The sequence below is a fragment of the Pocillopora verrucosa genome, chromosome 2, assembly GCF_036669915.1.
Source record: "Pocillopora verrucosa isolate sample1 chromosome 2, ASM3666991v2, whole genome shotgun sequence".
NCBI classification, from domain to species: Eukaryota; Metazoa; Cnidaria; class Anthozoa; order Scleractinia; family Pocilloporidae; genus Pocillopora; species Pocillopora verrucosa.
The window spans coordinates 19572170-19587718 of record NC_089313.1 but is presented as its reverse complement, the minus strand read 5'-3'; the positions used below and the strand labels follow the sequence as shown (position 1 = coordinate 19587718).

At 35.6% G+C, this 15549-nt stretch overlaps 3 protein-coding genes across 7 annotated transcripts; 1 reads left to right on the top strand and 2 right to left on the bottom strand.

Annotated features, from left to right (window-relative positions):
- Nucleotides 1-36: 36 nt before the first annotated feature.
- LOC131790746 (DNA primase large subunit) lies at nucleotides 37-8553 on the top strand. 3 transcript variants are annotated; one of them, XM_066162195.1, is made up of 18 exons: nucleotides 48-127; nucleotides 1961-2049; nucleotides 2565-2751; nucleotides 3324-3439; nucleotides 3547-3629; nucleotides 3726-3773; nucleotides 3963-4044; nucleotides 4409-4504; nucleotides 4795-4851; nucleotides 5359-5439; nucleotides 5591-5658; nucleotides 5869-5944; nucleotides 6471-6578; nucleotides 6712-6786; nucleotides 6939-7065; nucleotides 7504-7586; nucleotides 7765-7833; nucleotides 8164-8553. In XM_066162195.1, the coding sequence occupies exons 3-18, from the start codon at nucleotides 2589-2591 to the stop codon at nucleotides 8422-8424; spliced, it is 1593 nt and encodes a 530-aa protein (XP_066018292.1). In that variant the 5' UTR covers nucleotides 48-127; nucleotides 1961-2049; nucleotides 2565-2588; the 3' UTR covers nucleotides 8425-8553. The 3 variants fall into 3 exon arrangements, with proteins under 3 accessions (XP_058963994.2, XP_066018292.1, XP_066018291.1); XM_066162194.1 differs by having other exon boundaries at nucleotides 2417-2751; XM_059108011.2 differs by lacking the exon at nucleotides 1961-2049 and having other exon boundaries at nucleotides 37-127.
- Nucleotides 784-2588, bottom strand: LOC131790754 (zinc finger and BTB domain-containing protein 11-like). 2 transcript variants are annotated; one of them, XM_059108021.2, is made up of 4 exons: nucleotides 2290-2588; nucleotides 2070-2174; nucleotides 1736-1788; nucleotides 784-1291 (listed from the first exon to the last, which is right to left on the bottom strand). In XM_059108021.2, the coding sequence occupies exons 2-4, from the start codon at nucleotides 2118-2120 to the stop codon at nucleotides 787-789; spliced, it is 609 nt and encodes a 202-aa protein (XP_058964004.2). In that variant the 5' UTR covers nucleotides 2121-2174; nucleotides 2290-2588; the 3' UTR covers nucleotides 784-786. The 2 variants fall into 2 exon arrangements, with proteins under 2 accessions (XP_058964004.2, XP_058964003.2); XM_059108020.2 differs by having other exon boundaries at nucleotides 2070-2146; nucleotides 2290-2587.
- Nucleotides 8554-8803: 250 nt separating the features above from the next.
- LOC131790747 (probable lysosomal cobalamin transporter) lies at nucleotides 8804-15297 on the bottom strand. Of its 2 annotated transcripts, none has more exons than XM_059108014.2 (15): nucleotides 15139-15297; nucleotides 14201-14377; nucleotides 13925-13988; nucleotides 13445-13539; nucleotides 13296-13363; nucleotides 13029-13120; nucleotides 12783-12856; nucleotides 12591-12647; nucleotides 12069-12355; nucleotides 11868-11970; nucleotides 11363-11467; nucleotides 10678-10821; nucleotides 10052-10166; nucleotides 9576-9679; nucleotides 8804-9134 (listed from the first exon to the last, which is right to left on the bottom strand). In XM_059108014.2, exons 1-15 carry the CDS (start codon nucleotides 15196-15198, stop codon nucleotides 9024-9026), a joined length of 1656 nt encoding a protein of 551 aa, XP_058963997.1. In that variant the 5' UTR covers nucleotides 15199-15297; the 3' UTR covers nucleotides 8804-9023. The 2 variants fall into 2 exon arrangements, with proteins under 2 accessions (XP_058963997.1, XP_066018293.1); XM_066162196.1 differs by having other exon boundaries at nucleotides 11868-11978; nucleotides 12077-12355.
- Nucleotides 15298-15549: the final 252 nt, after the last annotated feature.

The following is a 15549-nucleotide window of genomic DNA, read 5'->3' as shown; positions in this document are numbered from 1 at the left end:
AGGTGGAGGACTGGGAAGACAACAATGCTAATCGATTCTTCATGTAAGAGAAAATCCCCAAGCGTTCTATTCACAAATGCAGCACTCTGATGGGCTATACTACTCACTCATCATTCGATGGTTGAAGGCAAGTAATGAGAATGGTCTAAAATGGGTGGTTGATAAAACAAAAATATAGCAAAAACACAGGCCTGTCTTTTTGGTTAGTTTTGGACATCTAGAAGATTTATACTGAAACAATTAGATAATTTTCTCTTTATATCTGTACATGACACTAGATGGAGTTGCATTTTTAATAGAGTTACTAGAATGAGGGTCACATACCCTTGAGTAAGAAAATGGGAATCAAAAAATGGGAAGAATCTTGGATAAAAAGTTGTTTCAGTTGCCTAAAAGTGGTCTGTGACTAGCTGCAAACTAGATTGTAATGGGGTAGGGATTCTGAGAGGCAAGAGGCCAGAGGTCAGTTTCCATCTGACATTTCATCTTAGCATAGGTCCAGGCCAGATTTTGAAACAGTGTTGGTAATTCTATCAACAGTGGCTCTTTAACAATGTGTGCACAAAAATTTCTACAGTTACAGTGACACATGATTCATGAATGACAAGGAAAATGAGATTTGAACCAGGGATGAAAGATAGTATACATGTACAAGTGTGCTAAACATGTACAACCACTTTTGTGCAAAGTTGCCTCTGCAGAGGTACAGAAATGTAACACATTAAATTAACAACAGTTTATACAATAAACAGCATTTGTGATAAGTTAAAAAATGACACAGACTTTTTAGTCAGAGACTGCATCATTTATTTCTGTAGTTGTGTGAACAAGCCTATGTGTTCTCAAGTTGCTGAAATACTTAAAGTTCCTGAAGCAAACTTCACACTGAAATAATTGTCCATTTGCATGACGTGGTGTCTTGCTATCAATATGAGACTGTGCAATTGTTTTCTTGTGCACTATGTTCATGTGGGATTTCAAATTACTAAAATACTTGAATTGTTTAATACACAAGTGACACTGGTAAGGTTTCTCAGCTTGAGGAGAAAGTATAAATCCAGTTGCAGAATCTGTAAATTCTGTGTTTTCATTAAAGCTTCCCAGAGGAGGTACCATAGGCTTTTTCTTGTCTTTACTTCTTCTGCGAACTTTTGTTAGAATATATTTAGGTGACTCCCACAAAGAGACAAGAGAATTTTCCTTCATGTTGCCTTTCGCCATGCTTTCTGCTCCATGTTGGTTATCATCACTTGAAGGATTAATCTTTCTCATTTTGGAGCTCAGTCTTGCCCTTCACAAAAAATGAAAAAAGAAAAAAAATTAAATACCTGATCAGGTTTTACTTTCTATAATTCTCAAATAATTATTTAACTTCACCAGTGCAGATCAATTCAAAAGAGCCAAAATTTTTTTCTCAAGGTTTCTTTCTGAAATTTCTTTGATTGTAGTTTGAATGCAAGGATCAATTTGTCTCTCAATTATTTAAGTTTACATCAACTTGGCTACTGATGATGATTACACTCCAAATTTTTTTTTAAGGCCTTATTTTCACTACTTCTTAAGTAGTGTTCATTACTGTGAAAATCGCTTTCATATTCATTTCTAAATCTGCCGTTCACATAAATGTTTTGCATATCTTTCCAGTCATTTATAATTACACCCAAAGGAAATATAATGCAAGTGTTCCAAATCATTTTGAGTTATGCCAAACTGTTTCCATCACTAGTTCTGTTACCTGTCATAGTCTTGTGAATTTTCCTTGTGGCTGCCACTGGTTATTAAGTCCTCCTAGAATAAAGAATAATGTGAGGAGAGCACAGTTCTGCAATTTTTTTTTATCTATTTGTCTCTTGTTTATATAAAACTCAAAACTACTCCGTAAATATTCTTCAGCATTGAAGTCAACTTTTTTAGGGCGATTATAAAAATATTTGATATTTCCTTTTTGTTATTTCCATAGCCCCCTGAGTTAATCTACAATTCACAATTAAGCCTACACGGCATGAGATCGGGTAAACAACCACTTTGTGTCCAAAAATCTCAGCACAGGTAAAATCTGAAAGTATTACCTCACTCTTTCTCTTTAATCTTCTTGATTTTAAGACTGTTTTATCTTCCATGTTTTCCACTTTTCCTACTGAAACGACTATGGATATGATAGAGGGCGTCAAGTGCTACAATTCATTTTTCATACACAGAAGTCAGCATAAGTACAATACGCTACCATCGATGTCAAAGCATAAACAATGAATTTGCCTATATATAATCTGGTATGGAATTCATCCATACCTTGAATCTCCTCCTTGATCACAGGGACATATGCTCCAATAAAACACGTTATTCTTTCAAGCTTCTAATACTTGTCTAAAGATGGGCTAAAGGTTAAGGGTTGAAAAGTTTAAATTATTTTTGACAGAGAACACAACGAACTTCAAAATGGCCGCCAATAGTTTTAAAAGACCACAATGCAATTGGAGTAAACTTGGAGAGGAACTCGGAACTAGTGTATTCTTGGTTGCATTTCGGCGCGAAATAATAATCGATTAGATCGCAAACTTTTACAGATCGACGCAAATTTCGAAGGAAATATGCAATTCAGTAGTGGCAGGAAACGGAGAAGCAGAATTCCAACGTTAGAAGGCACCAAAAATGGCTGGAAGTATCCATACGGTCTGCAAATGTATAAGATTCCTCCTACAGACAACATAACATTGGAGGACTTTGAGGAGTTTGCAATTGACCGATTGAAAGGTATTTGCTGCATCAAACGTTTGCGACGTTGAAATTCATTTTTTCTTAAGTAATTGTCAACTGTAGCTTTCCCATTTGTCATTTTATGAAAATTTGTCGATAAGATACTTCAGGGTAGGTTGACAGATATGCTTTACGCCTTTTGCTTCAAGGCAAACCACAAAGGAACCTCATTCACATGAGATGTACATTTCGATATTAACATTAACAGTGATAATAACATTTTAAAAGATGTGAATAATTTTGTTTCTACTGTTGGTGTTGAATATGTTATTAATTGTTTTAGTAATTATTATTACTACAATGATTTTGAAGATGATGACAGTGATGATAATAATAATAATAATAATACTAATGATAATAGTACAAAAGTTTATCACAATGGTAATGGTATTAATAGTAACAATGATTGCAATGATAATAATGGTGATATAACTGATCTTATTCTAGAAAATTACATAATCTGTGCATTTATAATGAGTCTTAATTAAAAGCAAGTTGATTTAGTCATTTTAACTTATTTTTTTTTGCTTGTGAGCACATGGAAATATCATTCAAATTTTTTCATAAAGTTCTCAGAGAAGTTGAAACATTGGGGATACGTCACAAAAGAGGTTCACAGCAATATAATACTGCCATGAAGGAAAGTCTTAAAAAGTTCTTACCACAGGAGCAAAAAGCTCACAAGGTAACTGAAACATTCTACTTTCCAGTGGTGTTTGTTCATCATTAACATTACTTGAGAACCTATACCTTACAAACAATAATCTTTTTCAAATTTTTTTCTTTTCATAGAATCGAGAGGCTCAGGCAACTGTTGCCGAGAGAAGGAAAGATCACATTTCTCATTTTATTCTACGCCTTGCATATTGCAGATCGTAAGTACTTCTGTGATACAATGCAATTGGAAGTAAATCTTAATTTTTGGAATTTAAACAAACTCAAATATAATTTTATATTGATTTTATTTCCAGGGAAGAACTTAGACGGTGGTTCTTGTCACAAGAGGTTGAGCTATTTAGGTAGGTATCTGAGCTGTACCAATTATGCCCAGAAATTACTCACAGTAATGAAAATGGTATATTTGACAAAATTTTGTCAAAGTTAAATCAGCTTGGCTTATTTTTTGCCATTTTTATTAGACATACAATGCAATGACATTTTCTGGACATACCTAAAAAAATTTATATCAACCTTTTTTTCTATGTCAGATCTCGTTTCATAGAAATGGCAAAATTTGATCCAAAGGTGGCAGATGCTTTCCTTCTGGCCAATGGACTTAAGTATGAAACTGTATGTATTCTGACATTAAAACTCTTTAGAGTTGTGGTAAATAATCTACATATTTAATGTACAGTCATTGTTGTTCTATTCTGCAAGACAAGTCTTTAGAAAATTGATGATGTGGAAATTTTGGATCACAAGCAGAAGATTTGCAATCATGAACATACCTTATTGCAGTTTTTATACAGTCCTCTTGTCCTCTCGCATGGTTCCTCAAAACAAAACCTTTAATTCAGAAGACATCACATTAATCTTATATGAGGGTGGTAACTCACTTGTGATCATTAGTGCCTCATTGTTGTTGCCATTGAGGGAATTTCAATATTTTTATTCCTTTGCATTGATCATCAACTTATACTCTTCTTTTCTACAGATTGATGAAGAAGAGAAAAATCAAAAGAAAGTAGAGTTGATGAATTCAGGTTTCCATCTTACTATCGACAAAGTCTTGGTTACTGAATACTTTAAGGTGAACTTTCTACTCACTCTTTAACAGTTTACCTGCCATAAATGACTATCTTGTTTACAATTTCTTCTTAAACTGTACATATGATGTAAAATAAACAGGTGAAAAATATCCTCATGCAAAATTATTAAGGAAATCTATGGAACTTCCAGTGAAAATTTCTCCACAAGATATCTATCCAATTGGTAATGAGATTGTCTCAACTGATCACTAAGTAAATAAAGTAGTAATCTATCTTCATTACTTCCACCTTAATAAATTTTCCATTGATGAGTGTAGTTTCTTTATTTCAGGTTCCTTTTACTGATGCCCTTGACCTTGTGAGATCTAGGAAGGTTTACTTGGAAAATGTAAATATTCTTTACAATCAAGATGCTTAGCAGTACTCACCAGGCAATATTTTTATCTGACTTTTTGATAGTTTTGTGGCCATTAAAACTTGAAAAGTGTAGGCTGATATTCATTCTCAGATCTACATGTGATATGAATGATAATGAATCAGATGCAAACACTGCATCATTTTCAATATTTCTGGAAATCTACATCAATGATAGTTGGCGGCCAACTTTTGACCAATATGTTTATTGGATAAGAATTGTTACTTTTATGTGTATTGTGTGACTAAGCCATTGAAAAGGCTCTAAGAACCCTTTTGGAGGGGTTCTTAGAGCCTTTTCATGATCCAAGGAAAAAGGAAGACAATATGAAAAATAGGAAAAGATCATTAAAACTTCCTTGTAGCATTCAATTAACTTGGTATACTGTTTATGTAATAAGTCTTAAAAAAATGCTACATTTTGAAGGAGTCACACGACAATAACAGACCAAATTATATTACATTTGTGTCTTTCTTGCAGGGCAAAGCTTTTATCCCCAGAGATGACCTTGTCTCTCTTGTCGCAAATGAATTTCGGATGCAGCTGTCTCGTGCATTGGCTGTGAGTAGTAAATTATTACAGTTGTTTTTCTTAGTAGTTGTGATAGTCTTACTAGTGATAGGCATACTGGACTGCTAAACAATGTCTCAGTTTGAGCAAGTAAGTTACAGTGACTGACTGAAAATTAATCTTTTTAATATTTCCACTTAAGATGACTGCAAGAGCATTACCATATCTGGAAGAAGATGAGAGATTGTTACCAAAGTTAACAAACCTCAGGTACATTTATAAACGAACATGATAAGATACTCTCTGTTCTGCATTTGCAAGACTCTTACATTATCCATGAAACTGAGTGGAAGCAAAACACAACTTTTTTTTTATCCAAGTGCTTTGGATGGTCCAGGGGGTTTACATCAGGTTTCGTAATATAAAAACCACTTAAATGCCACAGTAAATCAACAGGTAGTAACATACTTTCTTGTTCAGCCGACAGTATGTGGGGCAAGATTACAGCCTCAAGAAAATAGCAGGAGGCAAAGTTACTTTGGATCAGATTGATGGAGTGAGTTGTGATTGTATTTTTGTTTGAACAGACATTTAAATTCATCTGCCATGGCAACATATAATACTTGAAAACAGTGAAAAGAAAGACAATGCCAGAATATTTTTTAGATGAAGTGTAATACAAACATGTATAACTGAAACCAGAGTCATGATGACAGCTTATCAGACTAAAGCTTAACATTGCCAGGAGCCAATCAGTACTCAAAGGAAATATACATTACCAAACTCAAGCATGACAAGGCATGAGTGACTATGTCCCAATTAGTTTTAATTTTGCATCTGATCACTTGAGAAGGTGGCACAGGTTTTAAAGATAAATTACAAAGTGAAGGCAGGTAAAAGAGAATCAAAGCAATCAAGGTTTACTTATCACACACCCAAACATTTCTCTTCACTCTTCCTTTTGACTGAAGCTTGTATTTCTCAAATATCAAGCAACAGGGATTTACCAATGCCACCCAACTGCTACAATGTTCCACAGAATTGATCCCAACATTTTTCTTTTTTCTTTTTTTTTTTCACAGTTGTCAAGGACTTCATACCCTTTGTGTATGCGCCAACTTCATACAGCTCTTAAAGAAAATCACCATTTGAAGCATGGCAGTCGTCTGCAGTATGGCCTGTTTCTCAAGGTCAGTTGTAAACATTTACCTTTGTGTTTAAGGCTTAAGACAAATTTGACTGTAAAACTCCCACACAAGCTGGTTGGGATATTAAATATTTTTGAGGGTGACATATTTAACTTTCTTGGATGTTTCTTTTCAGGGCATTGGTCTGAGTTTGGAAGAAGCACTCATCTTCTGGAGGGCAGAGTTCACAAAACTAATGGATGTGGACAAGGTACGAGTGCTAGTTGGAGAACATTTTGTGACTTGTTCAACTGTTGAGTTATCATCTTGTTTTTTTCTATCTGGCAACCCCTTTCAATGTACCTATGTTTGGGTTAGGAACAGGTTAATTGGTCATAAGAGTTAGTTGTTTTTTCATTGTAGTTTGACAAGCAATATGCATACAACATCCGTCATAACTATGGAAAAGAAGGTAAAAGAGCTGACTACACACCATACAGCTGCATGAAGATTATCATGTCCAACCCACCAGGACCTGGAGATCATCATGGTATGTGTAACTAACTGGTCTGGTTGATTGATAGACTGACTCACTCAATCACTGCTCACTGACTTGCTTACTTCATTCAAAAATTCAGTGATTAACTGATTGACTAATTTGATAGATCTAATGAGGGCTTAATGAGGAATTGCTTGTATTGATTGTTGAATTGATCAAGTTCCTGACTGATTGACTGTCTGACCAATTGACTAACTAAAGAGGACATGTTTCTAAAGAAACTGTAGTGCTGTGTCAGTGGGGGAGTATAACAAGATAATTTTGGTATTACCAATTGAATTGGTAATGTAAATTGGCCACCATCAAGAGTTTTAAAGCTGACATTTTGAGCATTGGCCCTTTGCCAGAGCAATTGAGTGACTGATTGATTGATATTTTATTTCAATAATCCATCATTGGAGATAAGCTGATTCTATCCTTTGCTGACAGGGTGCCCATTCAGACACTCAGATGCTGATCTGTTGCGTCAGCGGCTAGCAGCATACAGGGTGCCCAAGAAAGGAGTTGATGAGGTAACTCAGAATATTCTTTGTCACACTGAGAGCAATGTTTGATCAGCCCTCTGTACTCAATTAGCCAATACTATTCTAGTCAAGTAACATTAAGTAACATTAGGTAACATCAAGTAAAAGTCAATTTAGCAACTTGAGTTTGTAAACTCTTTTTGCAGTATGTAAACTTTCTTTGCAGATAATGGCATTTGTGAAAGAGTCTCATTATCAACTGGCCTGTACAAGATATTATGAACTGACTCATGGGGTAGGATAAACAACTGTTTTCATATAATATCACATTGTTACATTGTAAATAGTCATGTTACCAAATCTAAGATTAACAGTGTTTTAAGCAAGTAATATTTGTACATGATAGTGGGATTGGATTAAAAGTATTACAGGTATCACAAGTACTACAGATAATTTGCATCACACATTCATGTCCTCTTGTTACAAGTGAGATCCTAATCAGCATTAGAAGAGTTTTTCTGCAAAACTGCCCGGTGTGTGATGTAAACTTTGCAAATACTGAAAATGACCAATTTAACTGGTAAGAGGGTTTAAATTGTTGTTTTCCTATCAATTGGATGACCAGGTTATGGCCGATTCAGCTATCAATCATCCAAACCAATACTTTGATGAGAGCCATCAGGTCACCCAGAAGGAAAAGGGTGGGGCATCCAGAATGGGAAGTGCCACACCTAGTGGAATACAACATGGGAGGGTTGCTGTCAAGAAAGAGATCAACCCTGATAACATAGTAAACATCTCAAACAATGACCTAGGCGATTTTCACATGGATGATAACGATGATGACATTCTAGGAGAGATAGAAAGAATGGATACCATAGCATAACTGTCAGAATGAATCACTGCTGCAAAAAGTTTTACAACTGTATCGTTTCAATATGACTGTCATTTAACCAACATGTGATCAATGACTAATGACCAATGTGTCAGATCAATAAATAAAGAAAAATAAATACCTCAGCCTTACATTGTTGTTTAATTTAATTGTTTTTCTCACAATTAATATTTTGGTGTTATGTAATAAATCTACTGTACAAAAGTTTTAACTTACTACATTGTGTCATTTCACATCTTTGCTTAATTTAATAGCTATAGGCTTTAACAGGTTTCTTGGCAGTTTTGTTTGTTTTTTGTTGTTGTTAATGCTAAACTCAGCCAACTGAGTGCTTAATAAATTTTCTAATTTAAGAGAGCATCATTTCAGCATACAAGTATGTACACACAGCTGTGCCAATGGCAACTTGGGTTATTGGCACAGATGTAACACATGCAAGCATTAAGTTTCTCAACAAATCAGGAGTGGAACCAAGTTATCACATTTGACTATCCCCTTTACCAAACAACTATGAAGAGACTGTAAAAATTACTCTCCATTTAAGATTTGAAATCTAAAGAAATTCAACTCAAACTTGTGAGTCGTGTCTTCTAAGTACTAATCAACTCTTCATCTGAGTCATCATCACTGGAATCCAGTTCCTCATCTACCACTGACTTGCGTTTCTTTGCTATGGATACTCCTAACCCAATCACATAAATCTGTCACAAAAAAATGAGTATTCAATTAATGGCATTATATTAATACCATGGCTGCACCTTAAAATAATTTTTATAAACATCAAGTTTTACAAGTCTAACAGGCCCATTACATGAAGCATATCATGGTTATTTTGACATAAAGCCCCTCCTGGCAGTTCTGCCACTCTCCTGGATTGATTGTAAGTCAGTTGCCAGTTTACACCCCCCCTCCCCTCTCCCCCAACCATTTCAACAGGTTTAACCAAAAGTTTTTGGTAGCCATTTATACTCAGAGGTGGGGAAGGCTACAGCCAGAGTGAAGCCTCTTGCTCAACAACATCACAATATCTTAGGCTGGTTTCAAACCTGGACCTCTTGATCCTGAGTCAAAGACACAAGCCACTAAAATTCCAGGTCTCTGGTCAACAGTGAATGCACGAAAACAAACAGTATCTAACTTACTCCCAAGAACAGCCATGTGCCCCAGTAATAGCAAGCCCCAAAGAACCAAACTTTGTAGAAAAATCTGTTTACAAATACAGCAGCTCTTGTCATCAGGCATTTATCTGTATAGAAACAGGAAAAAACATTTAAGTTTTGGGAAAAGATAATTATGTATGAACTACATCAGTAATACCCCTAATATAAAAGCCCACTTGTAAGACAAAGTACCCCTAGTTATAAGCTGTTAAGTCCCATTGATTATAGGCCATTTGCATCCAGCAAAAGGTATTCCTTGACAAGCATCCTCCCCTATGTGCTTCTATCCCTATTTGACATGTATCTCTCTTAAGAGCACCCTCAGGTAAATAGACATAAGACAGAAGAGTACCCAGGTAACCTCTTAAGTGTTTTTTTAATACTTGCACAGTATGTAACATAGAAAGTTGATAAACCTTGTACAAGAGACTTGAAATCATCAAAAAATCTACACAAACCTTCAGGAACATCAGTGGAGCAGACTTTGGTTTCAGTAGTTACAGATGTGGTATTTGTTAGATGGGTGACATTACCATGAGTACCATTGATGTAAGCTGTATGATGGGTCTTCACCTGAGAAATACAAAATTAATATTAAAAAAATTAAAATGGTTGGGTATATTATTTCAAAGCACCAAATCTTTCAAGGATTGTACCTTCCACACTTTTTTAGTTTTTTTCTAGAAATTGATTGTGAAAACTTCAATTTTTTTTTAACATAAAAGGTTACCATAGTAACACAGCACCCTCTTAGAAGCACATTTTAAATTTTAGCTTTTCATGCCTCTAATACAAAGTGACAAAATGACTCCAATTTTTATCAATAAACCACAATCAGCAAGTTAAGAATCAACTTTCTGCAAAGTTTGAAAAGATGTGTCCAGAAACTCAGGGCCATGTTAATTTCATTTTTTGTTTAAGTTTCAAACAACTTATAAGAGAGGGTAGTCCTGTTGCTCTTCTCACAATTTCAAGGCCTGCCTCTGAAGAAAATGGTATGAGGGCCTATTTCAAAGTCATCCAAGTCTCCTTGTGTTTATGTTGGCAATGCAAAAAAAACAGTGCAATTGAAGGGGTCACTGACCATGTAATGTTGACTCCCATACATGACATACTGAGGAGCCAATGTAAACAACATAATGTTGAGGAACAGCATGGTCAGTATCAACATCAGAATCAAAAACAGCAGAGCTTGAGGCATAGTTTTGCGAGGACGGATTTTATAAAGCTATGTTTTGTGAGTAAAGGAATCTCAATGATCATAACCAAAACTATCCAGACATTCTTTTGGAAGTAAATTCTCAAAGTGTCTCAGCTGGTTCCCTCCGTGATTCCATTCTTTTCAAAAGACATTACATAACACAATGCTTAAATGCTGTTTGTAATAAGACCACAAAATGTCTCTAGTTTCTTCTTTACCCACCCCCCTCCCCACTACTCTGTACATCCTATTAAATTGCTATATCAATTTTTTGAGGCTAAGGTGTTAAACCATATCTTTGGAACCATACATGATAAAGAATCCATATAAATGTCAAATTTTAATAATTCTACTTAAAGTAATTCAATGCTTAGCACTCTACTGCCACTGGAGCTTATTCAGATTCTGTAACATGACTTTTTTAAGGAGCACTGTTTTTCCTGAAAAATGGAAAGCCAGTTCATCCCCATCCTCTAGGCCATCCCATCTTCAAAACTCTAGGAAAGGGATGAAAGAAATCACCCTAGTCTTCTTGAATATTTGAAATTCAGTCAAACTGTAAGGATACTTTGATCCAGCAGCAACGTATGCTGATTGCTCTGATTCCTGCCATGGTGCAATAGAGGAAGTAAAGGACAATAGCCACAAACAAGCAGTAGTCCAGAGGAAAAACCTATAATGTTACAAAACTCTGAGACTGCAAGTTATGATACATTGCAAATTTTCCTTGCCCCATTCTCAAGACAAAATCAATGTTTAAAATTTTCCTTTCTCTTAAAGCCCAAACTAACCTTTACCACATGTCCTACTCTACATACTTACAGGATACTTCCAACATTTTGATCTTAACATTGTAAAGGATGCTCTCCACACATGAACTTTAAGTTTAGCCTGACTTGCCTAAAATTTTTCTGTTTAGCTCATTTACTATAGTATCCAGCTGAAAAATCAGAAGCAACTGGGGTTTGAACTGTTATAGGGGACTCAGATATTTCCTTTGCCCTATACTCCTGGTAAGTGTTCAACATATCTCTCCTCAGAGTTAACCTTAAAGACAAAATTAAAAGTGTTACCTTCTGTGCATACACCATAATGATATTGATAGGATTTGGAAGCTGGGGTTTGGAAAGTGCATAACCAGCTTTGTAGCCCAATGAATTCAGGGCCTTGTCCAAGCTGGAAAAGTAGTGTTTTAAACAAATTAACACTTAAATCTCGTTTAAAGGGTTTTGTTCAGTAAATCAATGACAGAGGACTTGACAATCAAAACTTGCCTGGTAAGAAACAGGGATACAATGATCAGAAGGCCAAACAACAGAAAGAAAATTCCAAATACAACTTCAAAAGGACGACAGCACTTCAGGCACTTGTTAAGCCAGCCAAGGTTTGCTGCCTGAAGATGTCTCTCTCTTCTGACAAGAAGTTTTTCCTCCCCTTCCAGCCTTGCTAGAGTCCTCCTATCATGACTGCTCATTGCACGACCATCCATATACTTGGCACGGATCATTCGAGCACGCTCCTCTACTGATTCACGTTCCTGGCTAACTTCCAAATGCTCTTTCTGAAAACAACCATTTAAATTTACAAAATGTAGCTCTTAATTACTGAAAGTGTGGGGAAGAATACAAGTGTTGAACACAGGTCCGGGAAAATATAACACAAGAATGCAAGCCCTAGTTAAATAGTGAAAAGAAAAAAGGGATGGAGAATGAGACAAATAGAGGGCTAAAGTCAGATGCAGACACGTCTGGTGTCAGACAACATAAAGCATTGTTAAGTATTAGAACATCAATTACTTTGGAGTTCTTGAATCCTTTCAGCATTGAAAAAGGCAAAGAAGTCATGCCATAAGCCTGAAAAATAACAAAACAGAGACGTTACTACTGAATTACCCAAACTACTCCATACATTTTTTAATAAATGTTAATTCTTCTTGTTCCAAATTCAAATTCATAAAGTTTGGGTGAAGGTAAGCATAAAATACTTACAGTGTATGTGATCATAATAACCATGCCGATGAAGGAGAGAAAGCCCATGACCAGGGCCAAAGAAGTTTCCCCATCTAAAGGAAAAACAAATAACATTAAGTAGCCTTTGTACTGCTGATTTGTGTCAATATCATACCACAATCATATTTTTTTATAACAGAATTATGTCCTCTACAAAGCAACATCAAAGTTAGCTCATAAATCCCCTCCTGAATTAAGATCATACATATGATCAGATCTTCTTACGGTGAGTGTGCAATAATTCATCCTTCATATACAAAAGCTTCTTGTCCCAATGTGTCACATTTTTTGAAGGTTGCTTCAGGGGTGCAAAGGCTCTGCAAATCAAAATGCTTTGTCAATATTGTTACCATTTTACAAGCTGTAATCGAAACATAAAAACTTGGAAGAAAATGCCAAGCTTGCAATGGAAAACTCTGAGTAATATCCCATAATATGTTACATCAAATATGAAGCAACATTTACAAATAAATTCACAAATCTGATCCTTACCCAACAAGGAGAAGGACGATGCCAACTATCAAAAACCCTATGGTGTACTTGAGGGCACCACACATCCTCTGAAACAAAACAAAGTAGAAACATCTTCCATTAGAGTTTTGATCAAGCAAGCATACAAAGTATTGTTTAACTTCTCATACCTGTCGGGTAGTGGCATCTTCATCTTTCTCTTCATAGTAGAAATACATGAATGGCATCACTGCAAATGCTAAGAAAGCCACCATGGAATACAGCACTATGAAATAAAATCACAAATTTAAGACAAGAAATACAAGCAATTCACAAGCATCTCCATGTAGTTGCATTCAAGTCAAAACAATAGCATAAAACATCATAACTTCTCAAAGCTGCATGTACAAAGAAGACTGGTTAATGGTTAGCTTTACATTGGACTGCAAGGTCTGGGTTCATTAGCCCTAACAGGTTGTTATTCTTTAACTTCACTTGCTTTCATAACTTCCATTCTAAGTTAAACATATTATCTAATGGTACAAAGACCAATAATCAACTTTAACATCACTCTTCTATTCTCTGTTTTCACAAATACACATCACCACTTAATCCAAACTGACTTTTTGAATGAGGGTTTAATGTCATTAATATTTAATAGTATAATTCACCGTAATATCCAACAGCAGTTGTCTGCTTGAAGTCATTTCTCAAAGCCTCATTGTCACTCCACTCCTACAAATAAAGGAGCAACTGAATTTCAGATTGCCTATGTAATTAGAATTAATTATCTAATAAATGACTTTGACTTTTGTCTACAGTATAGAAACATGATATGAAAAAGAGCCAGTTGAGAATGTATCAGATTAAACCTGTCTTAACATGATTTTGGAATATCATAAAAGCTCTGGTGGTTTTGATTTTCATATGTTTTACATTTTATATACCTTCCAGCTCCCATCATCATTTTTCATGTAGGAAACCAAGAAAATGTCCACAGGAACCAGGGCAACAGTGAGAAGACAAACACTGAGGGCCAAAATAGCTGTGAGTGTAGAGGACACCTCAGACTGAGCATGGTCTTGATAGTAACGGATGTAGAACCATGAAAAAATCAAGATTAACTGCAAATAATACAACACTAAGTGTTAATCATTCCTATAAATGTATGAGGAAAAGATGTAGGCTACAGTAAAGATATTGGATTAGCAATTTAAAGGGATTTTTTTTTATGTAGAACTAGCCACAAAGAATAATCATCTGCAGACTCAGAGTCCTGTATGCAGAGTACTGCAGATGCCCATGCAAGTTTTTCCTTTTTAACCATACATTTCGCAAGACACTATTGCCTATGCCTGCACAAGGTCTTGTCAAGTTCTGCCATAGTCTGCCAACTAGCTGAGAGTTGGGCAATTTTTCAGAATTGTTAAAGAAAAATTGAAACACACTCAAAATTAAGGCACTCATTTCCATTGGGTAAAAAAATTTAATGAAGTTAGTGGTACATGTCCCTTGGAGAACTCAGACAAAAGCAATATCACATTTAAAACAAGCAGCGAACAGAGAAGTCCACCTTGTTTCCTATTAGGGAATCTGACGGCATTTCAAGGAATACCTTGGATAAGACTCTCATAACCCAATACTTCATTATGCATACAATTGATTGATAAAATAACACCATTGCGGAAGCAATTGTTTGTCTTTGATACTGATGCTTTGCTCTAAAATAAAATGGCGTTATACATAAAACATCCCATAACTTGCATTCTCAGCAATGTGCAGCTAGATGAAGATATTCGTAACACTAAATGTTACAGATTTCGATACAAAAAGATGCAGATGTCATGTGACCAAAACAGTGCACCTTAAGTAACGATAAACTTACAACAACGACCACTGTGAATGGTATCCAACCGTACGCCAGCACTTCGTGTGGGATGGCCATTCCTGATCCTATCAAAGCGTTTGATTTTTGGTTCGTCGTTAGGTTTTCATGGACGTTTTTGAGACAAGCAAAAGGCTGAATATTCCTCACGAAAGAAAACGAAAGTTTATTTGTCTAGTGATGCACTATGGGTAATTTTGACTCAACCCCAGTCCTTCTGAAGTGGCCCTTTGGTTGTTTCACGCAACCCGCCTGTCACGCAATCGGTCTCTCGCGTCCAGTAACATGAGTACCTACTGTTGCTTATCATGGAAAATGAAGTCGTAAAGAAATGGTAAAGGCTCACAAAAAAAAAAAAAAAAAAAGATAAAAACCTGTTTTCTAAATAAAACTTTACCTTACAAAGGACCT